The sequence below is a fragment of the Ricinus communis genome, chromosome 5 (genome assembly GCF_019578655.1).
Source record: "Ricinus communis isolate WT05 ecotype wild-type chromosome 5, ASM1957865v1, whole genome shotgun sequence".
Lineage (NCBI taxonomy): Eukaryota > Viridiplantae > Streptophyta > Magnoliopsida > Malpighiales > Euphorbiaceae > Ricinus > Ricinus communis.
Genome location: NC_063260.1, coordinates 25448557 through 25472469, shown reverse-complemented (window position 1 = coordinate 25472469; position 23913 = coordinate 25448557). Strand labels below are relative to the sequence as shown.

The following is a 23913-nucleotide window of genomic DNA, read 5'->3' as shown; positions in this document are numbered from 1 at the left end:
CTGGTGTAATCCAAAAGAGCTAACTCAGCTAATTTAAAGATCCAAAAGAGTAGAAAGACCCCCATGGCAAGAGGCCGCTTGTGTCTTAACTTGAGGATCTGTCCATGCTTTGAGTTTACAGCATGAGGATTATGCCATGAACAGCTCTCGGCTCCCTTTGGTATCAGAGCCAAATAAAAAACAAAATACATATTATTTATTAATTAGTATGTAAATGAAAACATACCTAAAATATACAAAACTTCTTAGTTTCATCAAAATAATGGAACGAGAGCTTGTTGTAAAAGCTATATGGTGTGAAATTTCCTAATACTTGTGTTACACAGATGTGTCAAATTGGATTTTAGTAGGGCCACCTGGAGGGCTAGGTTAATATAATATATAGGAAAATTGATATTTCTACCCGAAAGAAAAATGAAAACCTAAGTTTACTTATATCAGAAGTACTTAATTAATTAAGAAGATTAGTTTCAAAATGCAAGAAGTTCCAAACTGTAATCAATTTTCGAAGTACGTTTTCTATTGTTTTCAGCAATTAAAAACGACACCGTTAAAACAGGTGAAACTGCAAACTAGCAGCAAATTTATGATGGAGATGAACAAGCCACATGTAGAAGAACCTCCTTTTTCTGTCAAGTCTTAAGTAGAAATTAAAGCTGCCAATTAATGGACATAGACCCCAAATAACTCCTTCTGTCTATTTTATCCTTTTTCTTTTTAATTCGATATTACATATAATTCTTCATACAAAAGCTCATACTTTTATATATTCCCTGATCAACTGTGATCTTCTTTCCTCCTCCTTCTTCTTTATTGAACGCAAGAATTAAAGAAGTGAGGCGGCACTTTACTGCAAAATTAATTGGGTGAGCAAATTTCTCCTTTTAGAGATAGATTTAATTAATTAATTACTTTGCGATACTGAATCATATAATATAAATGTATGGCTTATCTGTCAAAGTGAAGAGGTGGGTTTTTTGCGTTAATACCTTCAACGGCCTCAGTTGGCATTTAATGGCCGTATTTTTTCAATTTGCATGGCTATGATGATCGTGCGTCAATTCAACGAAAATCGAAATGAAAAAGGAAAAAGAAACTATCTGTCATCTCTTCCCTTATGTATTGCTTCTTCTTCCTCTATAAAAAACATCACTTTCTTTTCATCCTTACCTCACACTACACACTCCTCCTTCCTTCTCTCTTTCTTTCTTTCTCTCCTTCCCCTTTCTTCTTCTTATGATCTCTTTTCACTTTCTCCTCTAGACTGTTTAACATTCTCAAGAAACACAATCCATGCATCTTCTTTCTCTTCTATCAAGAACTGATCTGGGTTTTTCTTATTTTCCCCATTGTTAATGTTTTAGCTCCATGTTTCTTGTTTGAAGGTTGAAGTGACATTACAACAATCGTTACATTTTGTTGCATGCTTATTTTGTTTAGGGTTACGTATAAGTTTTAATAAAAGCATGCTCCCCATGGATGTTTCAATGGCTCCGATGATCTTGTTAGCTATAGTAGCTTATTTCCTCTGGTGGAAATTCATCTCACGGCCACTCACTGGTCCACGTTTATGGCCCTTAGTGGGTAGTCTTCCTGGTCTAATCGAGAATGCCAATCGTATGCATGATTGGATTGCACACAATCTCCAATCCTCTGGTGGCACGTATCAGACTTGTATATGCGCAATTCCTTTTCTAGCGCAGAAGCAAGGTCTCGTGACAGTCACGTGCGACCCCAAGAATCTAGAGCACATCTTGAAGGCCAGGTTCGATAATTACCCCAAGGGTCCTACTTGGCAATCTGTCTTTCACGATTTGCTTGGTGAGGGCATCTTCAACTCTGATGGCGACACCTGGCTGTTCCAGCGCAAGACCGCCGCACTTGAATTCACCACTCGGACTCTTCGCCAAGCCATGGCTAGGTGGGTTAACCAAGCAATTAAGCATCGGTTTTGCCCGATACTCAGGTGCGCTCAGCTACAGGCTCAGCCAGTTGATCTTCAAGACTTGCTTCTTCGGCTCACTTTTGATAACATTTGCGGCTTGACCTTCGGTAAGGATCCACAAACATTGTCCCCGGACCTTCCGGAGAACGGCTTCGCGGTGTCGTTTGATCGTGCCACTGAAGCCACTTTGCAACGCTTCATTTTGCCAGAAGTAGTATGGAAGTTGAAGAAATGGTTTCGGCTTGGAATGGAAGTCAGGTTAAGCCAGAGCCTTGAGCACATTGATGCGTACCTGTCGGGCATCATTAATACACGTAAGCTTGAGTTGTTGAATCAGAAAAATGGAGTTGGCACTGGAAAGCCCCACGATGACCTGTTATCTAGATTTATCAAGAAAAAAGAATCCTACTCGGATAAGTTCCTTCAACACGTGGCACTAAACTTCATCCTGGCTGGACGTGACACGTCATCGGTCGCATTGAGTTGGTTTTTCTGGTTGGTGAGTCAGAATCCGAAAGTAGAAGAGAAAATTCTGATTGAAATTTGTATAGTTTTGATGGAAACACGAGGCAACGACATCTGCAAATGGTTGGAAGAACCGTTAGTTTTTGAAGAAGTTGATCGACTGATATACCTTAAGGCAGCATTATCAGAAACCTTAAGGCTATACCCGTCAGTTCCACAAGACTCCAAGCACGTTGTCTCCGATGACGTTTTGCCGAATGGAACCCATGTCCCCGCAGGATCATCAATCACATATTCAATATATTCAGTCGGCCGCATGAAATTTATATGGGGAGATGATTGCCTAGAATTTAAACCAGAAAGATGGTTATCCTTAGATGGCAAGAAAATGGAGGTACAAGATTCATATAAATTTATCGCCTTCAATGCAGGTCCAAGAATTTGCTTAGGTAAAGACTTAGCTTATTTACAAATGAAGTCTATTTCGGCAGCGGTGTTACTCCGCCACCGGCTTTCAGTGGCGGCAGGCCACCGTGTGGAGCAGAAAATGTCATTGACATTGTTTATGAAGTATGGATTGAAGGTTAACGTGCACCCAAGGGACTTGAAGCCTCTAGTGGAGGTCATAAACAAGAAAGGCAATATTATTAATGGCAACCGTGAAGGGATTGAATGGGTAGCTGCTGGTGCTTAAATGAGTTTGGTCGAACACCTATACAATTTTATATATAGTCTGTGAAGGTAGGTTTCACAAATTTGAGAGTTACCATTGGAGATGCACAAGTTATTAATACTGAAGGGATTTGTATGGTAAACATTCAAGTCCTTATTTTGGAATAAGTATTTATATACAATTTATTATAAATGGGAAAGATTCATATATGAAAGTTGTGCATGACAAGCTATAGGTTTCTGCTTTGATTAATATGATGATGAATTGATAATGCTGATATTATTTTGGGCAGTTTATATATATATGCATGCATATGATATCAATATTGTTACTTCATGGATTTAATACCAAATAAGAACCTTCTTTTCTTTTTTCTTTTTTCTTTTTGCTTGATTTTCTTTTATTTTAAAATCACAATGATGTCTCTCTTTCTCTATGAATAAATATTTGGAAATAATTGGTTAGTTTTCAAAGAAAGAACATAATCAGTTCATACTTCATAATCAAGTTTATTGCTCCTATGTATATATATATATATATATATATATATAAAGAGTTCATTATTTATTATTTTTCATTATTCAAATGTAAAGACTCAAAATACAAATTATTGATCCAATTATTTGAGTACAATATGCTTGGAGTAATTGATAACTTTTATTGTAAGTTATTTAAAGTCACTGGTTATTCTACCTAATATTCGGTACCATCGCATCCTATGAAGGCATTATTATATTCATGACTTATCAAGTCAACATAAATTAAAATTTTTACACCCAATCTCTGGAAGATTTAGATGTTCGTCAGACTCAATTTCATTAGCACTTATTATATTTATTTCTATGTGAAAATTTGATCAAATTGGTGGATTTCTTATGCAACTAGCCATACTTAAATAAATCCCACTAATTCTGCACAACATGCCTTGTTTCTTAAGTTACTTCTTACCCTTTATTTCAAGAAATTTATGCACACTGTTTAAGATAATATATAGTAACAAGTTGTTCATTAGAAAACTCAGGTGATATAAGTATCATATAAAATTACTAAAGATCAAGAAATCTTTAGGTGAATTTAGTATATTGTTTGATTATGAATTAATTCAATAGTGTTTCTGGTACATCAAAGAAATTTTATGAATCATTGAATTACACAAATGTATGTTGTCATTGTAAGTAGCATTATTTTTGCAAATATGACATGCTCCTATTGAATTAGTCTGTGTCTTTTTCTCTTCTTTCTCCAGATTCAGTTATTCATTAATATTAAAATAGTGAGGACCAATTAAATGATTGGTATTTGATGTCTCTCAAATACTATTGATTCTCCATGTGGACCAACTCAAATTCAATTTGTATCTTTTTAGTAGCTGGCTTTCAATTTGTAACATTCTTCTTAAAAAGAAGAAAAAAAATAGCAGATGGGGGTTAATTGGTTTACAGTAGTAAAGAGAAAAAAGGAAAAACAGAAAAGAAAAGTAAAAGATGGTGACACAAGAGGAAAGCAGCCATAATGATATTGAGCTGGATTTATTGGGTAATATTTGGGCATTGTTTAGACCCAATTAATTAAAGCTAGAAAATGAAGTGTTCCTGCAAAGGTAGCAAAGTTCTATGATTTTGGTTAAACCATTAAGGGCCTAAAAAATAGCCTACCCCCTCAACCAATTTTTGACTTTCGGTGTCTCCAATCATATTCATATACAATTTTTGAACGATTCAACCAAACACTTTGTTTACAAATTTTGTTAAAAAAAATTATAAATGCAAATATTTAATGCTCCATTTTTCCAATCGATTTCAGTTCAAAAATCGGTTGTTCCCCCCACTCTAGTGCTAATATTATAATTGAAATAATTTTCGTATTTTCTGATGGGTCGTGATTGAGTGACTCCAGCCCAGCCCGGCCTAGGAAAATTTATCCAATTTCGTAGTACTCATAAGAAATTGGAGGGCCCACTTCCGGCACTGCTTTGATGATGAGTTGAGCTGCTCTCTATCTATCTGTTATAATAAGCAAAGTGAAATGATCTTGCTTAATAGTTTCAAGTTTAATCGCATGCTTTGAATTTGCATTTATTGGTTTAATTCTAAATTAGTTAGACCATCTGTATCACTTTAACCCTAATTTTTTATAAATTATAAGCAGACTGATAATTCAATTTAAGAGGGGAAAAAAGAGACAGAGAGAAAGAGACTTTCACCCAAATATTCTAATAATTCATTTATCTTTAACCAATATTACTTGCATACAAATAGAATTTGATAAAAAGCACATAATATTTTCTATAATATCATTAACAATTAAATCCAAAAATTAATAGTCTTAAACACCATTCAAAATTAGTATTTGTTATATACGGCTGCCAAACTCTTTATATATATATATATATATATATTGGATATCGAATAAATAGCCAAAGAAAAAAAGAAAAAAGAAAAAGGAATCTCAAAACAGAATGGATGTTTCATTTAATAAACCAACCTTTTTTTTTTCTTTTTTGAAAAAAGTTATTTATTTTTCTAAAAAATACAAATATAGATTAATAAAAATAATGCCATGAACAAGAATTCTGTTTTCTTTGTAAATAAAGCTATTTTCTTCTGATAAAATAATATACAATAGATCAATAAAAATATAATAATATTACTTGCGATTGTGATTAAACTAATTATATAATTCTTATAATCAGCATTAATAATGTAAATTGATTTACATTAAAATATATTATCAAATGGATTAGTATTTTTAAGTGAATCTATGAGAATATTAATTAGATTCAGGTATTGATGAATAAATTAATTGAATTTAATAAATAAGTATAACAAATTATAATTACTCAATTTAATAAAAAAAAATAAAACGTAAAGTACATTTTAACAAATTTAATTATCAATGTAATAACTAGGTAATTAATATTCAATTAGAAGTATTTATTAATGTATGAAAGTTCTTTTTACAGTATTTCCTATTTTAAGGTGAGTTTCATGATTGACTTTTTCCGAGTGGCATTACCAAATAGTGTGGACATTAGATGCTCATTATTGCCCATTGCGAAATGAGCAGAACGCCACATTGCATTAATTCATTAATAATAATAATAATATCCATCTTACAACAAAGCTACTTTTAACAAAGAAATAAGAACAAGAAAAACAATTTAAGGATAATAATATTATTATATACAGCCTTCTTTTTTCGTTAATTTATTTATGTGTGCAGATGCTTATGGGACACGTTGATTATAGGAATAATCTAGAGGCATTAGGGTTGGGAACAATTAGCATGGATTCAAAGTGAGTGATCATTAAATAAATACCCAATATAATAATAATAATAATATGCACTGAAATTCTCAAAAGTCTACTCTTTATACCTTAGAAAATTGAAAATAAATACCAAGAATTATAAATGCCTTGAATTAAATACAGATTAATTTTTTATTTATAAGAATAATGCCCTTCTGCATGCAAAAACAAAATAATGTTACGTTGGATCTTCTTTTTGAATCTCATTTTGGTACAAATATATGAAAACACATGTATATATATATTAAAAATAAATTAATTATCCATTAAGGATCTACAGCACACAGGAAAAAAGAAATTATATACTTATAAATGGTATTTAAAATATAATTAGTATCTTAAACTTTCTTACAAGTCCATTGACTAGAAAATGTCAAGATCAAGAGAACAAGTTATTATTCCAACAATATTTGACCAGTTAGTATAATTTGGTATTACTTATGTGCCTAAAATATTGGACGTGATTATATAATAAAAAATATTACTTTTATTTTTATGATAAAATCTTATTAATATTATAGGTAATGGCATTAACACTTCAATTAAAAGAAACTATAAAAATAAAATTATTGATTTTCTACATATACAAGTAGCTCAATTGACGCCAAATTAAAATAAACCAAAAGAAAGGATCTTGTTCATCATCAATCAACATTTTAAAAAAAAAAGAAAAGAATTAATTATTGAAATGAAAAAAGAAACAATTGCGTAAAGCATGATAAATGGAATATATTGAGTAAGACAGTAAGTGCCCTTTTTTCCTAAGTTTTAATAATTATACAAATAAGAAAAAAAAAAATTGATGATCCCATACTTCACATTTTACTATAACCTTAAGTTCATTTCCATCGTTCACCGTAAATAATTCCTGGTTGCATATCAAAGTCAATCTCATGTCAAACCGACGGTCGCGATTTCAAATTACTAATTTATTGTCATACGTCTTAATAAGTCTTACGTGGTGGGGTCTTCCCGTTTTCCAATAATTTATTATTTTATTACAATTAACGCTAAGACATCTCTCTCTTGTAAAAAGAACACACTCTCTCTCTCTCTCTACATTTTTTTGTTCTTGATTTCTTTCTTTTGTGACTTTTGAGCTTCTCTTTTTCTTCTTTTGGCTGTCTGGGTAGAGGACTGACACTGTTGTTTTGAGCTATACATTCATTGTAAAACTGTAAGTAATGATATGGGTGCTTTGTGCTTTTGTTTTGTGTTCTTCTTAAACTCATTTTATTTGAGCTATGAAAGCTTCAATTTTTAAGAGAATTTTGGAGTTTTTTAAGTGTTGACAGGACGTTTCAAGTGAATTTGGATATGAATTTTTTTTTTTTTTTTAGTTTTCAGCTTATTTTTTTATACCTGATTCTTACTTGAGCTGTTTAGCTTGTTTTAAATTTGCCAGCTTTGTATCTTTTGTTGTTATATATGTTTGTCGCGAAAATTGAATTTGTAGATCTGGTGTTATAATTTGATTAAGTATGTTTTGGGTTTTGAGGTTGTGCATGTTAATGTTAAAAGTGGGGTATTGAAAGATGGATCTAATGTAGTAGTGGTTATTGGGTGTTAGATGTTTCTTATATATGTGTAAAGTGATGTTATTTCTATCTTTTCTGGCTCTTTCTGTTTTGGTTCTCAAAATTGAGCTGGATTGGGATATACAGGTTTGAGAATTGGCAAACTCGTTGCTAATATGGAATAGACGATTAATGCTGAACTGAGAGGTCAAGCTAATGCTCTTTCATGAGAAAGGAAAAAAAATATGTAGAGACTAATTATATTAAGTTAATGCATGTGTGTGTATCGGTCGCTAGCCAAGGAATTCATTAAGTAATTTAAAAACCAATCCATGGATGGTGGATGATAAGACAGGAGCTACTCATATAATCCAGGGAAAACCATGATGCATGGTGCTTAAAATTGCTATGCTAGCTGTAAATAGTCTGACTAGAGCTTGCAAATTCTATTGATGGCATATCCTTGGGGCTATAGCTACATGGTCAGCCAATATGGATATCCGATTTTTATGACCGAACCCAATTTCTCATAAAGTCTAATGCCACTCCAATGCAGAATCTTTTCTCCATGTTGTGGAATGTGAATGTATGTGGGTGATGAATTCCTTAGCTCTTTCTTTCTAAATGTGTACCATATGTTTTGCTCTTGTAATATTCATTGATTTTGACTACTTTATTTTCTGTAGAAAAGCTGATAATGAAACATTTAAACAGGTCCATATTGACTACGTTTCTCTTCGAGACACCGCCACATCTAACATCCGAAAAAAGATTCATGGACATTTGTTTAGGCTCTTTTCCTGTGGTTTGTTGCAGACAAAGGAACCTTATTCAATTTATGTATTGCAAATATGGTTGCTGAGTTGGACTACATGTGAGCTCTCATCGTAAGTAGGTAGTACATCTTAAGTTAGACTTTGCAGTTATTTGATTTGAAGTAAATATGCCTTCATGGTGGGGAAAGACCTCATCCAAAGAAGACAAGAAGAAAGCAAAGGAAGGTATCATAGATGCATTGCAGCGGAAATTCAAGATTGCTTTGGAAGATAAGAGCAGCAGTAAATCAGGAGGATCTTGGAGACGTTCTAGTGATACTGTTTCTGAGAGGGGATCTAGATCACGAGTGCCTTCAAGATCGCCATCACCTTCAACACAAGTATCACGCTGCCAAAGTTTTGCAGAAAGGCCTCATGCTCAACCACTTCCACTTCCCGGGGGGCGCCATAGTGGCATTGGGCGGAGTAATTCAGGAATTACAGCTTCAATAAGACCAGTATTAGACGGAGGCTCCAAGCCTTTGGATTTGCCCCTTCCAAGACCTGGATGTGTCCATAATAAATTAGACCATACTTATGCTGAGGGAGATTCTGTTTCTAGTGTTAGCTCTATGGATAGTGAATACCCATCTGATTCACGTGTTCTTAGCCCCCTTATGTCTGATTATGAAAATGGGAACAGAACTGCTACAAACAGCCCTTCTAGGTGAGTTACTATATGCGCACTTGGAAATGGTACTTTTTAAAGGTGCTCTAGTTTGATGTTCTTTAGGTTGTAGGTGTTGATTTTTCTCTGACAAATTTATCTTTATGTCTTCTATAGCGCAAAGCAGAAAGAGCAATCCCCGATTGTCTGTCGAAAGAACTCCAAAGAGACACTGAAGCCTGCTGATTTTTCACTCAATAATCAGATTCCTTCAGTATCACCTAGACGGGTACCTTTAGGCAGCCATGTACAAAATCTACAGATTCCTCATCGAGGTGCATTCTTCAGTGCTCCGGACAGCTCATTGTCAAGTCCTTCTAGAAGCCCGATCAGAGCATTTGGCCCTGAGCAAGTTCTTAATTGTGGTTTATGGGCAGGACTAGGCTCTGGCCACTGCTCAAGTCCAGGTTCTGGTCATAATTCTGGGCATAACTCAATAGGTGGAGATATGTCAGGACAGCTATTTCGGCCAAATAGTCATTGTAGCCCTGAGTGTTCTCCAATACCTAGCCCTAGAATGACAAGCCCTGGTCCCAGCTCCAGAATACACAGTGGTGCTGTAACTCCTTTGCATCCACGAGCTGGAGGTTCTGCCATAGAGTCACCTACTAGCCGACCTGAGGATGGGAAGCAACAAAGCCATCGGTTGCCCCTTCCACCAATAACAATCTCTAATACTTGTCCCTTTTCACCTGCATATTCAACTGCAACGTCTCCTTCAGTGCCCCGAAGTCCTAATAGGGCAGAAAATCCTACGAGTCCTGGTTCTCGATGGAAGAAGGGTCGTTTGCTAGGGAGAGGCACATTTGGACATGTTTATCTGGGGTTTAACAGGTTAGTTCCAATAGTTCTATTCTATATATTTTAGTGAGCTCAGAGAGAGGAAAAGGGCGTAAGAGGTATCGTATGCTTATTTTATCTAAGCACTATATAGTCCTGTTTTACTATAAAATGACTTGTGTAAAGCAATGTAGAAGATTGAAGTTACTTATTGTATTGATGAAGGAAACAACTAGAACTTCTCTAAAAGTTTTTGGCATAGACAGTTTTAACTCTTAGACTCGTGTTGTTTTGAAAATGTGCAATGCCATTTCCTTGTTTTACATCACAATTAAATCTTGAATTTGAAGATGTTGTTGAAAGAAAGTAAAGTTGCTTCCATAGAAGTTGAGTTATCAACAAATTTGTTATGCACTAGTTCTTTTGCTTATAGAATTGTGCATGTCTCATTTTATTTTGTTTGGACTTCAGGGAAAGCGGTGAGATGTGTGCCATGAAAGAGGTAACTCTATTTTCAGATGATCCGAAATCAAAGGAATGTGCACAGCAATTGGGACAAGTAAGTTTGCTTTAGCACATCTGGAAATTAAATGCTCTTTTTTCTTTTCGATACACAATAGATTCAGAACCTTTCTCTACTTTTTAAGGAAGATTCCATAATTTTATATTAAATCTGCAGGAAATAGCACTCCTAAGTCGATTGCAACATCCAAATATAGTGCAGTATTATGGGTCTGAAACGGTAGGTATTTTAGCCATTTGCTTCACTGTTATGAACATTGTTCTAACAAGTCCTATTTAAACTGCTTTAATGTTCTTCCATTCCATGAAAACAAGTATGCATTCGAATATAGACCTCCTTTAATTGTTTGTTTAAAAACTTCTTAGACTTGCAAGAAGTTGCAACACCTTGAAGTAGATCTCCTTTTCCAATAATCTGTGATTTCTATTAACTTTCCATAATAATATTCACCTGGTATATGGTAAATGTGTTGTAATGATAATCTGTTTCCACTCTGTTCATTCTTCATTGATCAGGTGGATGATAAATTATACATATACTTGGAATATGTTTCTGGTGGTTCAATATATAAACTTCTCCAGGAATATGGTCAGTTTGGTGAAATAGCCATTCGTAGTTACACTCAACAGATCTTGTCTGGGCTTGCTTATTTACATGCTAAAAACACTGTGCACAGGTAAATATCTTTTTTTTTTTTTTTTTTGTCCATTTCATGGTTTTGGATGTGCTAGAAACATAGTTTATAAAATATTGGAGCATGATTGTGCTTATGTCCAGTTCTTATCATATCCAGAGACATTAAAGGAGCAAATATACTTGTAGACCCCACTGGCCGTGTCAAACTGGCAGATTTTGGGATGGCAAAGCATGTGAGTGATTTTCCAAAAAATGCTGATGTTTATGTATTTCTCATTCTAGAAATGCTAGCTGTTCATTTTATGTCGAAAACAAGAATGAGAAGAAACTTTCGTGCATGTTAACCTCGAGGCTATATGTTCTGACTTATTTTAATTGAACTTATATCCAGATTACTGGGCAGTCTTGTCCGTTGTCATTCAAGGGTAGCCCATACTGGATGGCACCTGAGGTCAGCATTGTGTTACTGCATACTTCAGTTCCACCTTTCTTTGTGATGTTTTCTATTAATTTCTTGATATGCAATTGTTATCAGGTGATAAGGAAGCCTAATGGTTGTAATCTTGCTGTTGATATATGGAGCCTTGGCTGTACAGTTTTGGAGATGGCAACAACAAAACCACCGTGGAGCCAGCATGAAGGGGTTAGTCTAATTTATCTTCAAATTTCAATTTGTTTTATCAAATAGCTTATGACACAAGTGTAATTACTTGTACTTTTGAACATCTTTCCTCTTGAATTGTGGATTGTTGGACCTACTTTTCACCTCTTATTTTCCTTCCTTGGTAGGTTGCTGCTCTGTTTAAGATTGGAAATAGCAAGGAGCTTCCTACAATTCCTGATCATTTATCAGAAAAAGGGAAGGACTTTGTTAGGCAATGCTTGCAACGGGACCCGTCACATCGCCCTACAGCTGCTCAACTTTTGGAGCACCCTTTCGTAAAAAATGTTGCTCCATTGGAGAAACCAATTCCAACTGCTGAGCTCTCAGAACCACCATCTGCAGTTACAAATTCGGGAAGATCAATGGTATTTGGAATTTTCTTTAAATGCTCATGCTACCTTGATGTTGTTACAATTGTCAATATAAAGACTAGAGAGGCTATTTTCATCTTTGTGTTGATTATATTACCATAGTCAAGCATGTATAACCTACTGTAATAGTTAGAGCTTCATCCTTTACCGATATTTTATTTTATTATCTTTTTATACTTTGCATTTGCTCTATGAGGCACTTGCATGGATAATATTAATCGACTTCTTTTCCTTTGTCTCTGTATTCTGCTTTTGGCATTAATCATCTTTTTTTGACTTGACTATTGGGTTGCAATCTTGGATCTTCAATTAGGGGATTGGAAGTGCAAGAAACATTGCAGGTTTTGACTCTGAAGGGGTTGCTATCCATCAATCCAGAGGCTCAAAGAGTGGTGCAGGATCCAGGTCTCTATCCTCCCCTTCCCTCCCTCTCCCCCACCACCTCTTCTTATTTATATGCATTAAGATACATGCATGTTTATGTATATGTAAAGTATCTGTGTATTAATTCTCACACAAGCACATCAAAACACTCCCATACTCTACTTGCCCAAATCATGTTCAGGTTTGTAAGATGAATTTTGTGCAAAGTATGAAAGATATTTAGCAAGTCCACTTTTAGCTTCTTTTAAGCCTGACTAATATATACATTAAGTTTTAGCTGAAATCAGAAAGGGGTTTCCTATTTTTCGAGCATGCGAGTTATGTTTCTCATTGAATGGCAATGAGGATTAGTTGTCATAGATCAGCATAAAAGGAACTTTATTGCCAATCACTATTAATCGAACTGAAAAAGTTAAGCATGGTGGAATAATTCGTGGGTTCAGAAGCCAATAGTAAGTTTATGGCCTGCATTAATTATTCTAATGAGATTGATATCAAAAACTTACTTTTGTTGACCTGGTCCTGTGACATATCCCTCCTCATTGTCCCATGTTGAATATTTGGAAGAAAGCCTTCAGCTTTAGCATTAATGCTTGTGATCTCATAGTACCATGCAAAGTTTCTAGAGTTCTGACCCTGCAACTAGTTGGTATATGCCATGTCTTAATAATCTTGCCGTCAGAACATGCAAAAATGACTCTTATATCTATTTAATGCTTTTATTCCAAATATTTCCTCACCAAATTTCCCCCATCTTTTCCAGTGAAGTCCATACACCGAAGAATGCGTCATGTTCAGTTTCTCCTGTTGGGAGCCCTCTAATACATTCAAGGTCACCGCAACATATGAGTGGAAGATTGTCTCCATCTCCTATATCTAGCCCTCATACTGTATCTGGTTCTTCCACACCTCTTACTGGTGGTAGTGGTGCAGTCCCATTTCATCACTCCATGCAGCCAACAACTTACTTGCAGGAAAGCATGGGAATGATCCAGAGATCCCAAAATATCTTGTACAGCAATAGCAATTATCAGGAGCCCAACCCCAATCTATTTAGAGGGATCTCACAAGCCTCTCATGTTTTCCGGGAATTGATTGCATCAGAGAATGTTTTTGAAAACCAGTTCGGAAGATCTGGTCATGAGGATCTCTATAGTGGGCAGCCTGTCCTGGCTGATCGTGTGTCTCAGCAGCTCCTAAGAGATCATGTGAAGTTGAAGCCATCCTTGGACCTGAACCCAAGCTTGTCAATGCTTGGTCGAACCAATGGAATCTAGTGTGCACCAGAGTCCTTGGTCTGAAAATAGTGTCCAGGCATTTCATAATGCTTCATATACTTCCAATATGTACCTGTAAAGTTAAGATTGGCCAAATGGTCAAGTTAGATATTCTGGAAGCTTGAATGGTGGAAGAGACTTTTTGAAAGCAGAATCTGATTGTTCAGTTGCAGAGTTCATACAGTAAGCAGTTTACATGATATATAGGAGGAGAGGATGTCTATTCGCAAGCAGTCACATATTCTTGAAGCTACCCAGCAAATACAATTTCACCTTTATCATTATTAGAGCATATTTTTCTGTCAGCTGTAATGATTCCAGTAAATGCACAAGTTAGCTCACTGCCAACAAAAACTGGTTATACAGAGAAGAAGCTGTGGAAGAAGAAATATGCTGGTGTAAAGAACTGTATATGTTATTACACTTGAAACACAGGAGTTACAAGAAGCTATTACCATATCTGGACCTTTTCTTTTCCTTTCACTGTATTTTTAGGGTGGAAGGATGGTGATGGGAATTAAATACTCAGTTGTACAGAAAGTTGGAGTCCAGATTTTGTCCGAAGATGACAGTTGAGGATGTGCCTGATCTATAATTTCTTTTCTTTTTTCCTTATCAGTTTAAGGCAGCTCAAAACACATACTGGGGGCTGTCCTGCTGATTATTTTGTATCTATACTTTTACACATTTGCATCCAATTGAAAGAAAAAATCTAAGTTAACCTGTGTACTCGATGCTTCTTGGTTGCTCTAGACAATGCAAGTGCAGAATAATGGTACCCCAATTGAGGGGTGGGTGCAAAGTGACAAAAAAACAGTTTTTGCTCCCTAAACTGAGTGTTTATTTATTTTGCCTGGGATCATCCGATTCCCAGGGAACTGAGTGTTATTTGTTTTGCCTGGGATCATCAGATTCCCAGGGAAGGATTCACTTAATTTATAACCAAGTTAACACAATATTTACTCATTAATCCATATTATGCCATTCTATTATTCAACGGGTATGAGAATCTCCTAGTATCGATCCGGCTCTAGATTTGGATTATGATAAAGTTGGTCTTCCTGTTACTTAGTCCTCTCCGGATTAAAGCAAAAGAACATGCAAATAGATAATTTCTGGACGAGAGTTGAATTGAAATCCGTGTAAAGAGAAGGGAAGCCATCTGGAATGCAGGTATAGTAATAATGTCTTCCCCTTTAGAACCTTGCTCATCCAGCTGCTTTCATTTTTAAAGCTAACAAATGGTTTTAATGTACAATTTTTCTCTTCTTTGTAACAGATTCAGAGCAAAATTCCTAAGGAAAACCACTCTGCTCTCCATCTTCTTGAAGAGGAAATATTTAGATTTGAGGAAAAACCAGCAGCGATATGTTGATTTTTAATCTTATATTTTGGAAATTCTCACAGGTTGAACAGAAATCTCTTCCATGGTCATGCTGTTATTCAGCATTCCGGGATTGCCTTTTTGTCTAGCAATTAACTATAATTTACATGGAACAAACAAATTCTTATATATAATCAAAATAGATCAATATGTAATTAGGTATAAACCACAATATTAATAACTTAATTCTTGTTGATTAAGCTCAAGCTGTAATCCCACAATTTCTTAGCCAATTCTTCATCTTCAACAAGAGAGTTTGGTTTTCCTATGTTACAGTCCACAAAGTATTGGCCGTTCACACCCTTTACTTGTGGATTCAGAGCTACATAACATGAAGTCGCTGCTCCCTACAACCATTTCCAACACATAAATTAACAACTCCATTTTTTATTCACGCAACAAATTTAAGGTGGAAAACCAACAATTACCTGCTGGACATTTTTTAGTAGAAATTTATTAGCCAAGCCAAAAATGACTGCATCAAGCCCAAAGAAGAAAGAAGATTTCAGTATAAGAACTACCCTGCTAATACAGTAATTCTTATAATCCAAGTGGTTAAAGTAATTTGTTGGTGTAGTTCATATACCATACACGATTTGATAAGTTTTTGAATTTCCAAGGTTTAATAACTGATAACCTCATTAACCCTCCATTACAGAAAAGATTCTCAGCTGAACTCAATTTATCATATAAAATTATAAATTATTCAACCCATGTGTCATTATTCATTGAGTGATATGATAATATTTCAAGTGGGTTTTATTTTCGATTATGTTACAAGTTGTAAATTAGAAAGTTCATAATGATCCATGTATATTTGTAATTATCAGCTGGAGCATGATCGATATATTATGGTACTTAGGAGTGGTTACATGAAAAAATCAATTTTACCTCTATGAAAAGCATTGTGGCGCAAAATATTAGTAAAAATAAGTCCAGGATGGAGAGAATTAGCAGTTATGTCAACCCCTTCTTCCTGTGAAGAAAGAGAGATATGAATATTGCATAGATTGAGAAATTTGTTGGATAATTAAACATGGATGTCATGTACCTTGAAGCGTTTTGCAAGTTCATTAGCATGCAATACATTGGCCAACTTTGATCTTGGATAACCCATGCTACTGTTATGGCTGATAATTTTACACAGGAGACAATTTCAAGCATTAATTAAAAATCTAAAAAGAAAAATAACAGAATTTTCTATTTATTAACATTTTTTACCTCGAGAGAAATTAATAATTCCTTCTGTAACAAATATTATAGGTACAGTAGTTGGTTTACTTGTTTCTTAAGGTATCATAAAGAAAAGAATAAAAATGAAGTATGTACCTTGATATCTTATTGAGTTCATCAAATGGAATATCTCTAGCAAAAAGGTGACCTAATGATGATACTATGATGATCCTTCCTTGTATGTTACTTCCCCCTGCTGTGTTTTTCATCGTCTCCAGTAACAGATTTGTCAAAAGGAAATGACCTGCAATTCAGTTGCTTATATATATATATATATATATATATATATAAATAGATATATGTCTGTTCTCAAATATCATGAGGAGTAATTAAACAACATTTCACATAACATACTGTTGACACCACCCTAAAAAGAAATGCCCTAACATGGGTTGGAAAATAGACTGGAGAAAATAAAAAAGAAGAAGAAATTAGTGGTTGGGTATTCTTAGAGGCAAACACATACCTAGATGATTAATTGCAAAATTAATTTCTATATTATCCTTGGACAGCATTTGTTTCGAGGTCGAAATGCCTGCATTGTTACTGATCAATAACAGCAAAAAAAAATTAAAAAACATTCTTATGTTCATGTTCTTGTGCTGTGGTTCAACAGAACTTGTAATAAATTTGGTAATATATACTTACATGAGAATATTCAGGGGAAGTCCCAAGGAAATATATTCTGATGCAAAATTTCTGACTGATGATATTACACTCAGGTCTAATTCCATGACATCAATTTTAGCAGTTGGGATATTTTCAAGTATTTCCTCTTTTACGGTTGTACCGGCTTTTACATTCCTAACTGCCATAATTACATGGACGCCTCTCAGTGCAAGAACTCTTGCTGTCTCTGCTCCAATTCCACTTGATGCCCCTGATATAAATATACAGATAGTTTAGTAAACAACACACAAACATAGATACATAGTTATCATGCAACTAATAAATCTAAGTGATCAAATATACCATTAGAGAAAGCTTAAAGAAAGAAAGCAGATTGAAAACAAGTAGTATAAAACAGAAATACCTGTAATAATGGCAGTGAGAGAAGATCCATCAATTCCTTGGGTGACTTCTTCAGCAGTGGAAGAGGCTGAGAACCCAGATGGACCCTTCCACCCAAATTTGCTCATCTTACAAACTTACAGCTCCAACAACTTCACTTTGAAATCAATACACAATTGGCATTTACCTACTTCCATATATATATGGCATGATGGTATAATGGTGCACGCAAACCCTTTATTTATAATATGTTAAATAAATCTCTGGCCATTTAGTATTTTAAGAATCAAAGTCAACTACAATTTTTCCACTTAACTGGAATTGCAACTGTCTCACTCATCAATATTATCTTCTTCAACAGGAAGAAGATATTAAGAAGAAAAAAAGACAAAGTATGCATAAAACAAAAGGGTTTCTAGTCTATAAAAAAAATGGATCCAATTAATTATGTAAGAATAAAAATCGGATTGTTATGGATGGAATATGTCTGTCCATATAATTTCTGTTTTATTATTATGATTATGAAAATATAGTTTTTTAGTCTTCAGATTTAGCTTTTTTTTAATCTTTTTATCTTTAATTATTTTTATGTTCAAACATCAATGAGCTATCGAGTTATTGTATAAATGAAGTCTCCCTTATTTTTCATATAAAATCTTCCTATGCATATATTCCAATTCATTGTCGCTTGAATGGTTCCTGATCTAAAAATGGACGCTTACGAGTTAAAGGTCAGTAACCATAATATAATGGTTACTCATGACGATAACGTCAGATAAATTTATTTGATAAGTCTTTATCAAGCTTCTTATGTCACAGGAAGAAAAGGAAAATCCCTGACAAATTAGTTCACAGTTTCTTTGACAATTTCAAGATCAAGTGAGCATACGCAACGAAAGACAAGACAACCAAGAACCAGGCAAGCAGTGCTATGGAATTCGCTGGCTTAGCTACTTGGGATTGGTCAGTCTCACACTGAAATCCCATAGTCTTTTGGCCAAATCTGCATCTTTAGCCTGAGAAGTTGGTGTGGCTATGTTACTGTCTGAAAAGTATTCGCCTGTAACCCCCTTGACTTGTGGATGCAATGCTACATAGCATGTCGTTGCTGCACCCTACAACCATTTGTAGTGACATAAATAATAAAGCTATATTGCATGGAAAGCATTGAATTGGACCATATCAACTGTTACGACTTGCTTATCATAGAAAAAAAGATAAAGAAAAATCAAATTAGATCTGCAGCATGTACCTGTTGGACATTTTTTATGACATATTTAGCAACCAGAGATACAATGCCTGCGTCAAAGTGAAGGGAACTTAATAAAGAAGTAGAACATTCAAACTTAATTAATGAATGATAAGCTTATCCTGGCTGGCAAAGTTTGAACAGAATCCTTCATAGACAAAAATTGAACCAAAAAAAATATTTATAAAAGAAGTCATAGATAGTATTTAGATTTTTATGGCATATTCCAATAAGATGATGTCACACAGGAAGCCCTACATAAAAATTACTTTAGGAAGAACCCTTTCTAAACGCTTGATTAAGCCTCTCTTTTGATAAAAAATCCCTATTTCATAACAAATATATAAATAAAATTTTTATGGGATGTTGAGCTGCCTTCCTGACTTCTATAGTTCTATTCATCTATCTAATTTCTCTTATTTTCATTATCACATGACTTTAATAGCATAAACTTCCTCTCCATTCATTGCTTAATTGTATGCTGTAATTTGCATGCACTCCTAGTTTGAATTGGTTATTATATGGTTTTCCAAAAGTAGAATTAAAGAGAGATGTGATAGCCACTGGTCAATTATAGTTGTTGCTTGGCTTCTATTTTATAAAGCAGATAAAATGTCAGCCATGTGGTGCTACAAAATATAATAATAAGGTCAGAAGTAGGAGGCAACAAAAATTACCATGAGGTGCCCAATTCCTAAGTAACAAAATATGAAAACATAATATTCCTAAATAGCAGCATAAACTGAAGGCACAACAATTTCGACTAAAAGAAATGGATGTTATATGTATAAAAAATAAAATTTGTTATATGCTAATCCATAGGAAGGGACCTTCAGTCTGTCCTTACTTATAACATAGTTTCAATCAGTGCATCTTCTTTGCTTCTGCATCATATTATTGTTAACCGTGAGTAAGTAAAGTAATCAAGTTTTTGCAGGTCTAATATCAAGATCGACCGTTACTTTAACAGTGCATGTTCTGATAAAAGCATAAGAAACATAAAATTTTGTATCTATATGTAGATAAAGCCTCTCATGATAAATAAATAAACAAAGAACAATATAAGAGTCCTTATTAATTTCAGTAGGCCAAGAATGAAATCAGTTAACAGAACCAAAGAAGACTCGAGTCTCGAAGGATTACCATTGATAACACTGTGATAACGAAGTAGATTAGTATCAATTGCTCCAGGATGAAGAGAATTAACACTTATATCCACTCCATCTTCCTGTAAGCAGAAAAAAGATGGCGAAAAGGCTTATCAGACTTCTGAAAAATAATGTATTACTATAAGAACTACCAACCAGAAACTGACAGAGGATAAACAACCATCACGGTCATTTAGCTATACAAACATACTATAACCACATACGGAACACAACACAGCAATAACATGTACAAATCGTCAGCATCAAATATCTAGGAACTGTTTCATCTTATGAAATAAAATAAGTTAGATGAAAATACTCTTTTTATACTGCAACAACCTAAATTTCACCACAAACCGAAAAGAAAAGGCCCCTGAATTCTAAAGCAAATATTCAATATGCAAGGGGTGGGAACATATATGAGGAAACATTTGTGGTAAACCATTAAATATATTAACCTTGAATCAGTTTTTATTATTGTCATTTTTTTCCAGAAATTTTCAAATTAAGCAACAAACATATATCCAAACACATCTACAAAACAGTTTACTGTTCCTGAGAAGAAAGTTATATGAAAATACATTGACTATAAATGAAATGAACATGTTCTCAAGGTCAATCATTATGTTGTCTGGCAAAGAAAGTGTTTCCGCAAAGCTGACCTCTTACATGAATTCTTTCCAAATTGAGCCAGTAATCTTCAATAATTGAAGATGTTAAGTACCTTAAGGCGTCTAGCAAGCTCACCAGCGTGCAAAATGTTAGCCAGCTTTGATTGTCCATAAGCCAATATGCTGTTGTATCTGTAATTGCAGGGGTAAGAGGGAAATTTCAAAAAACACATAGAATATTGTAAATCATATGCCTTATACATGATACAAACACCTTTATGTGCACTTGAGTAGGCACATAAGTGTATATTTTACAGCATGAACTTAGCAGCACTAAAATAAAGGATCTAGAAATGTGAAGCCATACTCATACCCTGCTTCATCATTTAATTTATCGAAACGAATCCCTTCACGGTATGTAAAGCGGTGACCAGCTGAAGATACATTAACAATTCTCCCTTCCCGACTGCTTTCACGTGCTGTGTTTTTCATGGTCTCCAACAAAAGGTCCGTTAGAAGAAAATGGCCTACAACATGAATATGAAATTTATCAGGACCTTCCCTCAGTTTTGGAAGTCTTCATAAAGCAATCTTAAACAGCTTATTCTTTTAGTGTTCCATGTTTGTGGGTTTCAAGGGATCTGCATTTAATATTCTCGTATCTTTTTATCACAAGGAATTCAAATCTTTGTGCTGGATCATCTTTACTTTGCATTTTCTATTTGATTACATAAAGTGGGACTGTAACATGTCATAATATGCTATCATACTGATATTGCAACCAAAATATATGAAAACTGGAAATTACTATGATTTTTACACCTTAACTGAAACATTTAAATAATAATGCACAGCTTACCAACATGATTCGTGGCAAACTGCCTTTCTATGTTGTCCTGGGAAAGCATGAAAGGAGTTGCCATGACGCCTGCATTATTACTTCCAGAAAACAAAAGAAACCTTTAGTTCTCACTGCCCAATTTTCAAAAGTTTTCTAATCAGTCTAAATAAGATCCATGAAAGAGGATAAAAAATCAACTAGCTAGCAGCGCGACTATTATGGTCACATGCGCATGCAAAACCAGAAAAAATACAGATATCACGCAAAATGGAATATGTAACTAACAGAAATTAGAATTCCTGTTAACTTGAACGCTTCAGTTGAATTTCTTACATAAGGAGATTCAGTGGAAGACCAGAGGAAATGTATTCGGATGCAAATTTCCTAACTGATGCCATTGAGCTAAGATCGAACTGCATAACATCAATCTTCGCAGTGGGGATTTCCTTAAGTATTGATTCTTTAACGTTCCTACCAGCATCTACATTCCTTACTGCCATAACCACATGAACATCACGCAGAGCAAGAACACGTGCTGTCTCCACACCAATACCACTTGATGCTCCTGAGATTGGGGCAAAAGATAAATTAACAGTGGTCTGATATAATACATGTCATCTATATGAGAACTAAGCATTCTACTTAAAGAAGCAGAGAACTTGAGAAACAAGTGGAGGCATGTTTTGCTATTAAAGCCTTAAAAATGCTCAAGTCCGCTAAATTGTTAAACAGTAAGAAAAATACATTTAAGCTGACAACTCTTGAAAAAATAGATATAACCTAGAACCACCAGTAAGAATAGACAGATAGAATGGTCCTGCCTTAAAAATAATACTCTCTATATGAAGTATATAATGCAACCCCTCAAGACATCCAAGTGAAAAGTTTGGAGTGCAAAACAATGAGAATAAGAAACAGAAATTTAAGCTGACAACTATTGATAAAATAGATATAACCTAGAACCATAGAAAAGGAAAAGGAAAGGCAGATGGAAAGGTCCTACCTTAAGAATAATACTCTCTATATGAAGTATATAATGCAACCCTAGAGACATCCAAGTGAAACTAGATAATAAAGTTTGGAGGGCAGAGGAAACCAAACAATGAAAAATAAAGGTTCACAATGGCAAATCAAATGTGCTCTTTAATTAACTCCATCCATTAATCTTGTAAGAACTAAGCATCCATGTTTATTTAAAAAAGAAAACCATAGTGCCGGCAGTATTAATTAACACCCACAATGGAGACTAACACAAATTAAGCTTTTGAGTAATTATTACTTTTCAATCAATTATCAGTCGTTCTTAATATTTGCCTTGAGTTTCTATCACAAAAACTGAAGTAAATAGTTTAACCTTAATAACAATTTCCTATTTCTAAACTAAAATGGCTGAACTGATTTTGTAAATTGTCGAAGAACTAACTTAACGGGAAAAATTAAAGAACATAATAATTCAGACTCAACTTTTAAGATTTAATTTTTATTGTGCTTTACTTGAATCTCTCACCCACCAAATTAATGCTGAAACAAGAAAAAGAAACAAAGGAGCATAATAATAAAGAAACCAAGCAAAAACCCATAAAAAATCAGAGACCTGTGACAATAGCAGTGAGGCCAGTTCCATCTATCCCTTGTGTAACTTGCTCAGCTGTTGAATTAGCTGAGAACCCGGATGGCCCTTTCCACCCAAAAATCCACATACTGGACGGATTCAGAAACTACAGAGTCAGTGACTGTTTTGTGTTCGTGTGTGTACTTCCGAAACTAACAAACATGAAGGATTATTGTTATTGTAAATTTAGGGCGACTGTAGGCATTGTTGGACCTGAAGAAATTGCCTATTATGGCGCGACAAATCAAGGAATATATTAATGGGAATGTGCCACATAGGCTATGGTGTCGTTACTTGTGACTATTGGTCTTTGTCTTTGGTCTCAATATGTACTCATCCATTTTCAACAAGAATAACGTTTAGCGGGAAATTGGTGCTGAGTCCTTATTAGTCAGTTTGAAGAAATTTAGTACTACCAACTTCTTATGGAATAAAGAATGATTTCAATCATCTGCTTCTCAATTGTATACCTTGAGAATATTAGAGCGTTTAAGCCTATATAAATCTTATCTGATATAATGCCATAATTAAATAAAATTAGTCCTAGCCAATCTTCCTTTCATTGCTCGAGAGAAATTTAGTAGAGGATTTAATATATTATGAGAAGAAAAGAGTGGCTTCTTTTTGTTTTCATGGGGAAAAGATGAGTGACATTTTGTAGGGAAAATTTAAAAACAAAAAGAAAAAGACATTGTGGCTCTGTGTTGTTTTGATTTTGAGTGACCTAGATATTGACATGCTATTATAGGTAAACACGATGCAAATTTATATAAATAAGTTATTGGAATACACTTATAAA

At 34.4% G+C, this 23913-nt stretch overlaps 4 protein-coding genes and 1 long non-coding RNA gene across 7 annotated transcripts; 2 read left to right on the top strand and 3 right to left on the bottom strand.

Annotated features, from left to right (window-relative positions):
- The first annotated feature begins 1004 nt into the window (after positions 1-1004).
- On the top strand, positions 1005-3454 carry LOC8287395 (cytochrome P450 86A22). The gene has a single exon (XM_002509774.4). It carries the CDS (start codon positions 1467-1469, stop codon positions 3102-3104), a length of 1638 nt encoding a protein of 545 aa, XP_002509820.1. The 5' UTR covers positions 1005-1466; the 3' UTR covers positions 3105-3454.
- Positions 3455-7393: 3939 nt separating this feature from the next.
- LOC8287394 (mitogen-activated protein kinase kinase kinase YODA) lies at positions 7394-14754 on the top strand. 3 transcript variants are annotated; one of them, XM_002509773.4, is made up of 12 exons: positions 7394-7568; positions 8623-9390; positions 9508-10224; positions 10642-10729; positions 10850-10912; positions 11209-11369; positions 11487-11562; positions 11721-11780; positions 11865-11972; positions 12119-12358; positions 12678-12769; positions 13512-14754. In XM_002509773.4, the coding sequence occupies exons 2-12, from the start codon at positions 8852-8854 to the stop codon at positions 14023-14025; spliced, it is 2658 nt and encodes an 885-aa protein (XP_002509819.1). In that variant the 5' UTR covers positions 7394-7568; positions 8623-8851; the 3' UTR covers positions 14026-14754. The 3 variants fall into 3 exon arrangements, with proteins under 3 accessions (XP_002509819.1, XP_015571189.1, XP_048229707.1); XM_015715703.3 differs by having other exon boundaries at positions 8595-9390; XM_048373750.1 differs by lacking the exon at positions 7394-7568 and adding an exon at positions 7606-8494.
- Positions 13110-13619, bottom strand: LOC112534452. Its single transcript, XR_003078741.2, has 2 exons — positions 13489-13619; positions 13110-13390 (listed from the first exon to the last, which is right to left on the bottom strand). It is a non-coding gene; the product is annotated as an uncharacterized LOC112534452 (long non-coding RNA).
- Positions 14755-15511: 757 nt separating the features above from the next.
- On the bottom strand, positions 15512-18066 carry LOC8287392 (short-chain dehydrogenase TIC 32, chloroplastic). Its single transcript, XM_002509771.4, has 8 exons — positions 17676-18066; positions 17291-17522; positions 17109-17188; positions 16739-16886; positions 16461-16539; positions 16301-16385; positions 15838-15884; positions 15512-15756 (listed from the first exon to the last, which is right to left on the bottom strand). The coding sequence occupies exons 1-8, from the start codon at positions 17779-17781 to the stop codon at positions 15592-15594; spliced, it is 942 nt and encodes a 313-aa protein (XP_002509817.1). The 5' UTR covers positions 17782-18066; the 3' UTR covers positions 15512-15591.
- A 312-nt stretch (positions 18067-18378) lies between these two features.
- LOC8287391 (short-chain dehydrogenase TIC 32, chloroplastic) lies at positions 18379-23405 on the bottom strand. The gene is made up of 8 exons (XM_002509770.4): positions 23097-23405; positions 21836-22067; positions 21521-21600; positions 21035-21188; positions 20775-20853; positions 20046-20130; positions 18906-18952; positions 18379-18768 (listed from the first exon to the last, which is right to left on the bottom strand). The coding sequence occupies exons 1-8, from the start codon at positions 23200-23202 to the stop codon at positions 18604-18606; spliced, it is 948 nt and encodes a 315-aa protein (XP_002509816.1). The 5' UTR covers positions 23203-23405; the 3' UTR covers positions 18379-18603.
- Between the last annotated feature and the right edge of the window lie 508 nt (positions 23406-23913).

Excerpts from the sequence above, each read along its gene's own strand:
- LOC8287395 (XM_002509774.4), top strand. The coding sequence starts at position 1,467 with ATGCTCCCCATGGATGTTTCAATGGCTCCGATGATCTTGTTAGCTATA.
- LOC8287394 (XM_002509773.4), top strand. The coding sequence starts at position 8,852 with ATGCCTTCATGGTGGGGAAAGACCTCATCCAAAGAAGACAAGAAGAAA. Across the intron at positions 11,781-11,864 it reads CATACTGGATGGCACCTGAG|GTGATAAGGAAGCCTAATGG; the intron begins GTCAGCATTGTG and ends AATTGTTATCAG. Across the intron at positions 11,973-12,118 it reads CGTGGAGCCAGCATGAAGGG|GTTGCTGCTCTGTTTAAGAT; the intron begins GTTAGTCTAATT and ends CTTCCTTGGTAG.
- LOC8287392 (XM_002509771.4), bottom strand. The coding sequence starts at position 17,781 with ATGAGCAAATTTGGGTGGAAGGGTCCATCTGGGTTCTCAGCCTCTTCC. Across the intron at positions 16,540-16,738 it reads GAACTCAATAAGATATCAAG|CCATAACAGTAGCATGGGTT; the intron begins GTACATACTTCA and ends TAAAATTATCAG. Across the intron at positions 15,757-15,837 it reads TACTAAAAAATGTCCAGCAG|GGAGCAGCGACTTCATGTTA; the intron begins GTAATTGTTGGT and ends AAATGGTTGTAG.
- LOC8287391 (XM_002509770.4), bottom strand. The coding sequence starts at position 23,202 with ATGTGGATTTTTGGGTGGAAAGGGCCATCCGGGTTCTCAGCTAATTCA. Across the intron at positions 20,131-20,774 it reads AGCTTGCTAGACGCCTTAAG|GAAGATGGAGTGGATATAAG; the intron begins GTACTTAACATC and ends TTCTGCTTACAG. Across the intron at positions 18,953-20,045 it reads TTATCACAGTGTTATCAATG|GCATTGTATCTCTGGTTGCT; the intron begins GTAATCCTTCGA and ends ACTTTGACGCAG.